This window comes from Mobula hypostoma, chromosome 4 (genome assembly GCF_963921235.1).
Source record: "Mobula hypostoma chromosome 4, sMobHyp1.1, whole genome shotgun sequence".
NCBI lineage: Eukaryota > Metazoa > Chordata > Chondrichthyes > Myliobatiformes > Myliobatidae > Mobula > Mobula hypostoma.
In genome coordinates, this window is record NC_086100.1 from 197,324,177 (window position 1) to 197,337,678 (window position 13,502).

General features: G+C 47.9%; 1 protein-coding gene across 7 annotated transcripts in view; it reads right to left on the bottom strand.

Annotated features, from left to right (window-relative positions):
* The window catches only part of dysf (dysferlin, limb girdle muscular dystrophy 2B (autosomal recessive)), a 394,877-nt gene that overhangs the window by 242,394 nt on the left and 138,981 nt on the right, over positions 1-13,502 (bottom strand). For 5 of the 7 annotated variants that reach the window (XM_063047166.1, XM_063047167.1, XM_063047169.1 and 2 more), the window contains exons 15-18: positions 12,386-12,429; positions 10,638-10,720; positions 5,414-5,449; positions 2,544-2,659 (exon numbers count right to left, since the gene is read on the bottom strand). In XM_063047166.1, the coding sequence (XP_062903236.1) occupies positions 2,544-2,659; positions 5,414-5,449; positions 10,638-10,720; positions 12,386-12,429 (279 nt within the window). The remainder of the gene's footprint in view (positions 1-2,543; positions 2,660-5,413; positions 5,450-10,637; positions 10,721-12,385; positions 12,430-13,502) is intronic. The other 2 variants (XM_063047171.1, XM_063047168.1) reach the window with 1 other exon arrangement.

Genomic DNA, 13,502 nt, shown 5'->3' on the forward strand with positions numbered 1-13,502 from the left:
CAATTACAGTGACTAGCATGATTTAAAATGTTCCCAACCCTGACATTTTTCCCCTGAAGTACCCAACAGTCCCGGAACACCACTATGGTCCCATGGATACTGCGTATTCCCTCTTCATGGTTACCTGCACATGATCATACCTGTGCAAGATTCTGGTCTCTGTTTTCTCCATTAAACCCTGGCCTTTGACCAATATTGAAATAGTGACATTGATCCCGCCCATCCTATTTGTCCCGCTGCCATCAGGGAGGAGGCTATGCCACATCCACACCAGGACCACCCACTAAAATGGTTACTGTCCCCAAGCAGTGAGGCTGATCAACACCTCCACCCAGTAACCCACCCCTCCACACCCCCAACCACCACTACTTTATCATTTCTGTCAGTCACCTTGTGTACTGACACTACTGTGCCTAGCATCACTTTATGGATATTCAGTCAATGTGTAGAAGCTATCTTATGTATTTATATTTATTGTGTTTATTAATTGTTATTTTGATCTTTATCTTATTGTGTTTTTTGTGCTGCATCGGATCTGGAGTAATAATTATTTTGTTCTCCTCTACACTTGTGTACTGGACATGACATTAAGCAATCTTGAACCTTGAAGGAAAGGGAAGTCAAGGGAGATCAATAAGTTCAGCAGTTGAAGGGGTGAGAACCTTCAAGTTTTTTTTATTCATTTACGGGATGTGGGCATCACCAGCTCAGCCAGCATTTATTGCCCATCCCTAGTTGCCCTTGAGAAGGTGGTGATGAGCTGCCTTCTTGAACCGCTGCAATTCCTGAGGTGTAGGTACACCTGCAGTGCTGTTGGTGTGGGGGGGGGAAATTCCAAGATTTTTACCCAGTGACAATGAAGGAACATCGACATGATTCCAAGTCAAGATGGTGAGTGACTTCGAGGAGGATTTCCAAGAGGTGGTGATCCCATCTGCTGTTCTCGTCCTTCTGGATGAAAACAGTCATGGGTCTGGAAGGTGCTGCCTTAGGAACTTTGGTGTGTTGTTGCAGTGCATCCTGTAGATAGTACACACACTGCTGGAACTGTTCGTCGATGGTGGAGGTTCTGGATGCTTTGGGAAGGGGTACCAAACCAGTGCGCTGCCTTGTACTGGATGGTGTCGAGCTTCTTGAGTGTTGATGGAGCTGCATTCACCCAGGCGAGTGGTGAGTATTCCATTACACTCCTGACCTGAGCTTTGTAGATGGTGGACAGGCTTTGGGGAGTTAGGAGGTGAGTTACGTGCCACAGGATTCCTAGCCTTTGACCTGCTCTGGTAGCCACAGTGTCGAAATGGCGAGAGCAGTTCAGTTTCCTGTCGAAGGTAACCCCAGGATGTTGATAGTAGGGGATTCAGTGATGGTGGTGTCACTGAATGTTAAGGGATGATGGTTAGAGCCTCTCTTGTTGGAGATGGTCATTGCCTGGCACTTGCATGGCTCGAATGTTACTGGCCACTTGTCAGCCCAAACCTGGAGATTGTCCAGGTCCAGCTGCATTTCGGTATGAACTGCTTCACTATCTGAGGAGTCACGAATGGTGCAGAACGTTGTGCTGTCATCTGCGAATATCCCCTTATGATGGAAGGAAGATCATTGATGCGTTTCTGGGCATCAACATCTCTGAAGATCTCTCCTGGGCCCAACTTATTGATGTAATTAATATTGTTTTCTCTGGAGTAACAGAGGCTGCGGGGAGAGCTAATAGAGATTTATAAGATTATGAAAGACAGAAAGAGTAAACAGATAGTAGCTTTTTCCCAGGGTTGAAACGTCCAGTACCAGAGGGCAGGCATTTAAGGTGAAAGGGGGTAATTTCAAAGGAGATGTGAGGGGCAAGTTTTTGTTTTACACAGACCGGTGGTGGGTGCCTGGAATGCGCTGCCTGGGGTGGCGGTAGAAGCAAATACATTAGAGTCATTTAACAGACATTTACACAGGGAGCTGCATGTGAGGAAAATGGAAGGATATCGATATTGTGTAGGCAGAAGAGATTAGTTTAGTTGGCCATTTGGTTGCTAATTTAATTTGTTCAGTGGAACACTGTGGGCTGAAAAGCCTGTTCCTTTGCTATACTGTTCTATGCTCTATGTTCTTTTGGGCAGATGGGGCTTGTCAGAAGGAAAACTCTGATTTCAAACCTTCGATGGCTCGTGGCTTTACCCACTCGTGGGGAAGACTTCAGGAGTAAAGCCCAGGGAAGAATCTGGAGCTGAGGTCCCTAAGCAGTCCTTCGTTGAGTTCAGTGTTGACTTGCAACTCCTGTGTTGCTGCTGGTGCCAAACTGTATCGGTCTCTGCCGTTCCTTTGGATTTGTCAGCTGAGTGGGCAACAGTTGCCCTTCACATTGTACTGCCTTGGCTTGCTAATCAACTGTAGAGGTAGCTAGGGCAAGTTATCCATGGTTGACCCCAACCAAAGTAGGCCTCACAGTTCTATGCTCTGTTAGTCACTGAGGTTCTGTTCAGTCTGGCAGATAAAGGATTACCTACCATCAGCTGGGTGCTGATGGACTCCTGCAGAGTCACCGTGCTTCCTACCTTTCCAAGGTTCATGTCCGTGTAGGGGTCGGGGAAGCCCGTGAACTCTCGTGGACTGCCATACAGGTTCACGAAGCAGGGCCCAAAGGTGGGCAGGTATCCCAGACCATCATCAACTGCCAAATAGATAGAGCAGAAATGAAGAGAGATGCAGAGGAGAAAGTTACTTCGGGTTAAAAACTTTTCTGACCCAAATTTCCCTCCAATTCTGATCCTAAAAACTATTCCCAATCCCAACTAACTTTCCCACAGTACCATTCAAATATCCCAAACCCACCCAACCATCCATTCTAATTCATCCCAATCCTACTCAACCAACCATTCCAATCCCATTTTTGCACCATGCAATCCAATCTATCCCGATCCCATTTCTATCTGTACAATCTAGATAACTCAAACCGAGATAAACTATTCCAATCCCAAATAAACTATCTAATCCGCCCACATCCATCTCAGTTCTAATCTACCAAAGTGGATCCAACCCATCTCAATCTAATTTTAATCACATCCTCCCTATCATATTCCCATCCATATAATCTCAATCCCACCCAAAGTATTCCCATCCCAAACCTGGATAATTCATCCCAAACTCATATAAACCATCTAATCCTGCCTAAAACACCTCAATTCTAATCTACTGAAGTGTAATGTCAACAATCCATTTCTCACCAACAGAACTCAACCACAATCAATTTCATAAGATCATAAGACCATAAGACGTAGGAACAGAATTAGGCCATCTGGCCCATTGAGTCTGGTCCACATTCAGTCAGGGCTGATCCTTTTTTCTATCTCCCCCTCAACCCCAGTTTCCACCCTTCTCGCCCGTAACCTTTGATGTTATGTCCAGTCAAGAACCTATCAATCTCTGCCTTAAATACACCCAATGACCTGGCCTTCACAGCTGCATGTGGTAACAAATTCCACAAATTCACCACCCTTTGGCTAAAGAAATTTCTCTGCATCTCTGCTTTGAAAGGGTGCCTCTCTATCTTGAGGCTGTGCCCTCTTGTCCTAGACTATGGGAATCATCCTTACCACATCTACTCTGTCTAGGCCTTTCAACATTCGAAAGGTTTCAATGAGATCCCCCCTCATCCTTCTGAACTCCAGCGAGTACATACCCAGAGCCACCAAACGTTCCTTGTATGATAACCCTTTCATTCCTGGAATCACCCTTGTGAACCTCCTCTGAACCCTTTCCAAGGCCAGCACATCTTTTCTTAGACAAGGGGCCCAAAACTGTTCACAATACTCAAGGTGAGTCCTCACCAGTGCCTTATAAAGCCTCAGCATTATTTTCAATGGGAATTTCAATACCCCCCCCCGCTGCTAAAACCATCTCCACATCCCACCTCAATACCCAACTCCCACAGTACCTATAGCCCCTAATCTACTACCCTACCCATATGCAACCAGCCTCTAACGGGACCTCCTCAACTGCATACACAGTCTCAACAACAACTCCCAATCCCAACACCATCTTTGCTCATAATCCCACCACCAAACCCCAATACTTTCCACAGCACAAGAGCAGGACACACTCAGCCAGAAAGTGAGAAATTGGCCAATAGTACAGTCAGAGTTCTACATTTTCAGCTCACTAGTACTTTGATCTGTGATGATGGATGGGTTTCCACTTTGAATTTCTCCATGAACCAGATGAATTTGCTCTGTTAGAACAGAGTTATCTTTTGGTGCTGGACAACTGGAGAAGATGTTTTGGAAACTGAGGAGAAAATGGTGAATGTAGCCAAATACCAAGCAGGGACATGACGATGGGGCTCAGTTTGTCCACGCGACAGCATATTGTTTTTGTCATCTTTCAGGACTGGTCCAAATCAATCATCACCCAAACGTTTTCTGAGAGGCACTCCCGTTAGTGGCGAAATGGTCAGAGTTCTGCCTCCTAAACTCAGAGACCCTTATTTGATCCTGACCTCCGGCACTGTGTCACGTTTAAATGTTGCCCCTGTGACTGCATGGGTTCCTTCCACCCTCCCCCACCGGTTTCCTCCCACATCCCAAGATGCTGAGTGCCAGTGCACATTGAATTATGTGTCATTAACTTACTTGTGGTGATATGTTGTTTTATGCGCTGTGTGCGATATACAGTGTGTATCGTGGGTGCACCGCAGTCCAGAGGACCATTGTTTCATTGGTTTGTATATATGTCCAGTCAGATGACAATAAACTTGAACTTAACTGCCGCTGTGAATTGCTCCCAGTGTCAGTGAGGGCGAGAATCTGGGGAGGGGGTGGGGGTGGAATTAAGCGGGGGGGTGGAAAGAATGGGTTACAGAGAAAATTAGTTGGCAAAATCAGATGTTTGTTGCAAATAAGTATGGAAAGTGTATGGAACAGGAGATACCTTGGACCTCCCAGTCAAGTATTGATGATAATAATGGAGCTGAATGTGGAACACAAGAGGAGAAAGCTTTTGCATTCATATAGAACCTGTGGGCAGCACGGCAGCGTAGCAGTTGGTGTGGCACTGTTATAGCTCGGGGCGTCAGAGTTCAATTCCGGCCTCATCTGTAATGAGTTCGTACGCCCTCCCCATGACTGTGTGGGTTTTATCTGGGTGCTCCAGTTTCCTCCCACAGTCCAAAGACGTACCGGTTAGTAGGTTAATTGGTCGTTGTAAATTATCCTGTGATTAGGCAAGGGTTAAATAGGCAAGGGTTGCTGGGCAGTGTGGTTTGTGGGGCCGTAAGGGCCTGTTCCATACTAGATAAATAAATCAATAAATAATGTACAAGCCAAAAGCTACAGAGCGTCAAGCAAAGCTTCACTTGAACATCAGCCACAGCCTCCAGCCATGCAAAACCAAACCAAACCATTGAGCACAGTCATCGCAGCGAACGTACAGCCACGGGTTGATTCAGCCTTCACTGGGGTAATATCTAAAGCATAAAGAAATGAAGACCGTTAGGGGACATGAGGAGGGGAATATGATGGAGGAAGAGAGAGAGAGAAGGAGGGAGGAGAGGAAATTATAGGTCATCGCAATATTCTGGTCTCGGCTCAGAAACTTCTGACGATCATCAGCCCAACTCTCAGATGCAGATTTGCCCACATTGTAACTAAGGTTGCCTGGTCTTCGTACAGAGTCACAATGAGATTCCTGGCTAGAGTCAGTAGAGGGCAATGTATCAAGGAAGTATCTGTCAACGACGTGGGAAGATATTCCAAGGAAGATGTTGTCCTGTAGTCTTCTAGTCCCAAACAAATATGGGAAATGTTGACCAGAAACTTTGGATCTCCCAATCTTCCAACGCTCTGAGACGGGGATCTGTACCCTGACCATTACATTTCAGTCCCTCTTTCTCAATGCAATATCTGTACACTGACTGGTATCTCTTAGTCCCTCTCTCTCAGGGGAAGATCTATACACCAACCAGTGTCTCTGCCCCTCTTTCTCAGGGGGTTATCAGTACACTGACGGGTGTCTCTCATTCCCTCTCTCTTGGGGGTGTATCTGTACACTGACTTGTGTCACTCGGTCCCTCTCTCTCAGGGGTATATATGTACACTGAACGCTGTCTCTCCGACGCCCTCTCTCTGGGGGAGATCTGTACACTGACTTGACACTCATTTCCTCTCTCTCAGACAGAGATCGGGTACACTGACTTGTGTCTCTCATTTCCTGTCTTGGAGAAGATCTATATACTGACCTGTGTCTCTCATTCCCTCTCTTGGGGGTATCTGTACACTGACTTGTCTCTCTCAGAGGGAGATCTGTACACTGACTGGTGACTGTCAGGGGGAGATCTGTACACTGACCGGTGTCTCTCGGGGGAGATCTGTACACTGACCGGTGTCTCTCAGGGGGAGATCTGTACACTGACTGGTGTCTCTCAATCCCTTTCTCTCGGGAAGAGATCTGTACACTGACCAGTGTCTCTCAGGGGGAGATCTGTACACTGACCGGTGTCTCTCAGTCCCTCTCTCTCAGGAAGAGATCTGTACACTGACCAGTGTCTCTCCGGGGGAGATCTGTACACTGACCGGTGTCTGTCAGGGGGAGACCTGTACGCTGACCAGTGTCTCTCAGTCCCTCTCTCTCGGGAAGAGATCTGTACACTGACCAGTGTCTCTCAGTCCCTCTCTCTCGGGAAGAGATCTGTACACTGACCAGTGTCTCTCAGGGGAAGTTCTGTACACTGACCAGTGTCTCTCAGGGGGAGATCTGTACACTGACCGGTGTCTCTCAGGAAGAGATCTGTACACTGACCAGTGTCTCTCAGTCCCTCTCTCTCAGGAAGAGATCTGTACACTGACCAGTGTCTCTCAGTCCCTCTCTCTCGGGAAGAGATCTAAACACTGACCAGTGTCTCTCAGGGGAAGTTCTGTACACTGACCAGTGTCTCTCGGCGGGGGGGCGGGGGGGCGGGGGGGTAATCTGTCCCTCTGATCATTCCAACAAGCTGTGAGCACTGTATGCCACAATGGTGCGGCCCCTCTCTGATGGACATCCTTTCATGTTCCCAGACCTCAGTCAGACACCACACCTGCTCTCCTGCTGCCTCAGCTCCTCGTGGCCGACAAACCTGAGGGAATGTTTCAAGATAGGATAATGAGCAGCCAAAACTATACACAGCAAGGCGCCAGGAAAAGCAGTGTGATTACCACCGGACTTGGCAATGGCTCTTGGAGTGAGGAGCATCGAGCACTGGATGAGGCCCAGCAAGGTCACTCTGTCCTGGGGCACAAGGAAAAGGTTAGCGTAGTGGTTCGCACAACGCTAGCACCGTTCGAGCCGTTCTGATACTTTGAATTCAGTTCCAGCACTGTCTGTAAGGAGTTTGCATGTTTTCCCCGTGACAACGTGGGTTTCTCTGGGTGCTCCAGTTTCCTCCCACGGTCTAATGATACACTGGTTAGTAGGTTAACTGGTCATTGTAAATTGTCCAGTGTTTAGGCTAGGGTTAAATAGCTGGGATGATGGGTCGCAACGGGATTGCTAAATAAATTAAAAATAAAGCAACAGTGACCCAGAACACCAGATAATCCACTGGTCTAGGACACTGGGAGAATGACAGTGGCCCAGCACACCAAATAATCCACTGGCCTAGGACACTGGGAGAATCACAGCGGCCCAGCACACCAAATAATCCACTGGTCTAGGACACCGGAAGAATGACAGTGGCCAAGCACACCAGATAATCCACTGGCCTGGAACACTGGAAGAATGACAGTGGCTCAGGACACCAGATAATCCACTGGCCTAGGACACTGGGAGAATAACAGTGGTCCGGAACACCAGATAATCCACTGGCCTAGGAGACTGGGAAAACAACAGTGGTCCAGAACACCAGATAATCCACTGGCCTAGGACACTGGGAGAATGACAGTGGCCAAGCACACCAGATAATCCACTGGCCTAGGACACTGGGAGAATAACAGTGGTCCGGAACACCAGATAATCCACTGGCCTAGGAGACTGGGAAAACAACAGTGGTCCGGAACACCAGATAATCCACTGGCCTAGGACACTGGGAGAATGACAGTGGCCAAGCACACCAGATAATCCACTGGCCTAGAACACCAGGAGAATAACAGAAGCCCAGGACACCAGAAAATGAACAGGCCTGGGTTACTGGCAGAATGCCCAGTGCCTGTTATGTGAATGCCCGTTTGAACTGGTAGATAGGACTGCAGATGAACTTCTTTCCCAGGGTAGAAGTGTCAAATACCAGAGGGCTTAGCTTTAAGGTGACTGGGGGGGGGGGGAGTTTAAGGGAGTGTGCAGAGAGGGCAATCCTTTTTCCCCCACAGAGCTGCATCAGAGTCAGAATCAGGTTTATTCCCATTGACGTTAGTTGTGAAATTTGTTGTTTTGTGGCAGCAGTACAGTGCAAAACATCAAAAGAAGGTTACGGTAAGATTAGCTTTATTTGTCCCACGTATATTGCAACATACAGTGAAATATGTCATTTGTGTCAATGACTGACACAACCTGAGGATGTACTGGGAGCAGCCCAGAAGTGTCGCCAAGCTTAGCATGCATGTAACTTGCTAACCATTATTAACATGTACGTCTTTGGACTGTGGGAGCAAACCGGAGCACCCGGAGGAAATCCATGCATTCACGGGAAGAACATGCAAACTCCTTAAAGAAAGCAGCTGGAATGAACCCCGATCACTGGCACTGTAGAGTATTACGCTAACCACTACGCTAGTGTACCTCCTCAACATCTCCATTGGTTACAGTTAAAAAATAAAATAAGTACTGCCGAGGTAGTATTCATGGACCACTCAGAATCTGATGACAGAGGGGAAGAAGCTGTTCCTAAAACATTGAATGTGTGTCTTCAGGCACGTGTACCTCCTCCCTAATGGAGGTAAGGAGAAGAGGGCATGTCCTGTGTGATGAGGGTCCTCAATGATAGACGTTGGGTACTTGGGACACACCGCCACGGGTGGTGGTGGAGTCAGAGATGGTAGTGGACGCATTCAGACAAACACTCGGGCGTACAGTGAACGGAGGGATTTCAGCAGGTCAGTTAGCATCTGTGGAGACAGAAACACCGAGGGAGCTTCAGGTCAATGATCTTGCATCATATCTCTCTTCTCTTAAGCCCATCGCCATACTGGGGCACAGAGCACTAACAGGAGCTCGCCAGAGTCCTCTGTCCTGGGCCGATAGAAAGTTGATCAGCCCTGTAGATTCAGCTTTCACCACACGGCCTCGTACGCCTTCCAGGCGAAGATCCTTCCTCTCCCGGGGATGAGCTTCTGCTGGTGTTTCTTAGCTTGGGATTTATACGGGAGGGGTCGCTAACCCCATTCCCACCCCTCCTCCTCTCACAGCCATCCATGGCAGAATTATTGCATTATATGGGACATCTTTATCTTTCATTTTCTGATTTCCCTCTTCCAACAGATTTCTGAACAGTCCACGAAAACGACCTCATTATTTCTTTTTTGGACAATTTATTTTGTAATGTACACTGATCTTATGTCTTTGCATTGTACTGCTGTCACAAAACATTTCAAAAACATCAATGATGCTGAATTTGAATTTGGCTCTACCTTTGGTGCAGAGGGGAGCAAAAGAAATCCCCAGTACGGGGAGAGGAGATGAGCTACAAAAGGTGGGGTCTTACTGCACCACAGTTGCAGAGATATCTGGGTATGAGACCAAAACTCAAAGCATTCATTTTTGGAGTGGACTGTGGAAGAGGCAGAGATGTCCAATGTGGAAATGAACATATCTATCGTTAATGTGGTGGGGTGCAGATAAGTCTCTACATAAGGAGGTGTAAGATGCTCCTTCTCTCCACCAGCTTGCAGGACACCTTTGGGCAAGGTGCAGCACCTGCTTACCCCCCCCCCGCCTCCCGATCAGGGTCACATGAAGACATGGGCGTAGGTGGTGGTTGATCAATGAGCAGCTGGTACATGTCACAAGTCCTGGTTATGTAGCCACTGATGCCAGACAGACGATCTCTGAAGAGTATTAATAATGGCTGGATCACAAACAAGAGAAAATCTGCTGATGCCAGAAATCCAGAGCAACACACACAAAATGCTGGAGGAACTCAGCAGGCCAGGCAGCATCTGTGGAAAAGAGTACAGTCAACATTTCAGGCCAAGACCCATTATCAGGACTGGAGAAAAAAGGTGAAGGGTTAGAGTAGTTAAAAGATGAGGAGTTAAAGGAGGACAACTGGCCATGACTTCTCATCTTTTTTTTTCCAGTGCTGATGAAGGGCCTCTGCCTAAAGTATCCACTATACCCTTTTCCATAGATGCTGCCTGGCCTGCTGATTTCTTCCAGCATTTTTGTGTGTGTTGCTTAATAATGGTTGGAGTCACCTGTCTTGTAAGGACACTGCCCAGAAGAAGGCAATGGCAAACCCGTTTCTGCAGAAAAATTTGCCAAGAACAGTCATGGTCATGGAAAGCCCATGATCACCCACATCATGTGACATGGATCATAATGATGATGATGGTTCACGTCAAATTAACTCACCCCACCCAGCACACCTATTGCTGAACAAAGCTATCATAACCAGCAGTAAACCTCAATCTGCCTTAACTATCTGTGAACTTCGACCTCCCAACTACGAAAACCCCTCTCCCTACCTTCGATCTCTCCTCCGGGGGCTGAGATTTTTGACATACACAGATAGGTGGTGCCAATCACATCGTTTTGAGAGAGACGATCCCTGTATGAAGAGAGCAAGACCAGAATTGTCACACACACACACACACTCACACACATCCTTACAAACACACACACACACACACACACACACACACACCCTTACAAACACACACTCACACGCATCCTTACAAATGCACACTGACGCACACACTCCCTTACAAACACACACTCACACACATGCTTACAAATGTCACACACACACATCTTTACAAATGCATACTGACATACACACACACACACACACACACACACACCCTTACAAACACACACTCACACACATGCTTACAAATGTCACACACACACATCTTTACAAATGCATACTGACATACACACACACACACACACACACACACACACACCCTTACAAACACACACTCACACACATCTTTACAAATGCATACTCACACACACACACACACACCCCTGACGAACACACACTCACACACATCCTTACACACACTCAACAGGACACAATAAGGGTAAGGTGCTGAGGGAAGGTTTCCAGGTCACCAGGACTTGACAGAAAAACACATTGGATATATATTGCAAACAGTCCCCCAAGTAATCATAGAACTCCCAATCCACAGCCCACAGGCACTCACTGAATACCCTGCCACAGTCCACTGACACTCCTCCCTATCTCCAACCCTCACCAACAGCCCCCGGACATTCACTGACCCATGACCAACTCTCCCCACATGCACTAAATCCCCTCCCACAGTCCACGACCACTCACCCTCGTCACTGACTCTCCCCAGACACTGAATCACCTCTCATGGCCCATGGACACTTTCCCCTGTCACTGACTCTCCTGCACCCACTGAATCTCGTTCCTCAATCTGTGACACTCTCCCCACCATCACTGACTGTCCCTAGACACTGAATCTCCTCCCTAAATCTGTGACACTCCCCCCCCATCACCGACTATCCTGCCATCACTGACTCTTCCCAGCCACAGAATCCCCTCCCACAATCCGTGGGCTCTCTATCCCATCACTGACTCTCCTCCCCATCACTGATTCTCCCCACCATCACTGACTCTCCCCCATCACTGACTCTCCCCACCATCACTGACTATCCTGCCATCACTGACTCTCCCCACCATCACTGACTCTCCCCCATTACCCTCCCCATCACTGACTCTCCTCCTCATCACTGACTCTCCCCCATCACTGACTATCCTGCCATCACTGACTCTTCCCAGCCACAGAATCCCCTTCCTCAATCTGTGGGCTCTTTACCCCATCACCGACTATCCCCCCTCATCACTGACTCTCCCCCATCACTGACTTCCCCCCCATCACCGACTCTCCCCCCATTACCGACTCTCCCCAGCCACAGAATCACCTCTCACAGCCCCTGGACACTTTCCTCTGTCACTGACTCTCCCCCCATCACTGACTCTCCCCAGACACTGAATCACGGCCCCTGTACACTCTCCCCAGCCACAGAGTCCCCTCCCACAATCCGTGGACTCTCTCCCATCACCGTCTCTTCCCCCCCCCATCACTGACTCTTCCCAGACACAGAATCCCCTCCCACAATTCGTGGACTCTCTCCCATCACCGTCTCTCCCCCCCATCACTGACTCTCCCCAGCCACAAAATCCCCTCCCACAATCCGTGGGCTCTCTCCCATCACCAACTTGAGAGCAGGAATGACTCACCAGTCCGTCAGGCGGATCCGCATTTTCTCACACATGGAAGGAAACTGGGGGAGGAGAAACACTCCAGTTCACATTCCCAAAAAAAAATCACTGGGAAGGCCAGATAAAAGTGGGATACGGAAAAGGAAACATCTCAGTGGGACCCGGATGAGTTTTTTACAAGCAAACTCTGGGTTAGAGTCAATCATATTTACTTCCTCATTCAAGGGGTACGGTGTTTACAGGCTGAGCCTGCAGTTGACTACCCATTACCAGATACTTTTGATAAGGTGCTGGTGAACCACCTTCTTGAACTTGCTGTGAGTAAGAAAGAAATCGAGATCTATATTAAAACATGAGTTTTCCCTTGCAAACAAGGTGAAGGAGAATCCTAAATTATTCTACAGATATGATAAGAGCAAAAGGATAGCAAGGAACAAAATTAACCCTCTGGAAGATCAGAGTTGTAATCTATGTGTGGAGCCTAAATAGATGGGGGAGAACTTAAATAAATTCTTTGCATCTGTATTTACTCAAGAGACAGATACAGAGTCTGTAGTTGTGAGACAAAGTGGCTTCAGCTTTGAAAGGAGTGCATCGCAGGCATTCAGGCTAATTCCGGTGGCCCAATCGGTGGCAGGAGCAGAGGACAGCGATGAGGTTTCTCGCAGGTCTTTAAAAGGAGAGCTTCGCAGTCGTTCAGGCTCATTCAATCCCAATCAGTGGCGGGAGCAGAGCACAGTGAATTATATAAAAGTACAGAAGGACAAGAGGGGTGCCTATTGTTAGGAGTAGGCTAGTGGTAAGAGTAGGAGGGTCAGGCTTTGGCTCAAAGGAGGCTTCAACTTGAAAGAGGCATTGATAAGTTTCTAAAAAGGTTCCCTTTTTTTCTCTTACAGTAGCTAGTGTAGTAAATGGCCGCTGTGTGTTCTTCATGCCAGATGTTGATGTCCTGGGAGACCCAGAGACTCCCAGGGAACTACATCTGCATGAAGTGTATCCAGCTGCAGCTCTTTGAAGACCGTGTTAGGGATCTGGAGCAGAAGCTGGATGACCTTCGGCTTGTACGGGAGAGTGAGGAGATAATTGTTCAGAGTTACGGTGAAGTAGTAAAGGTGAGTAGCTGGGTGACTGTCAG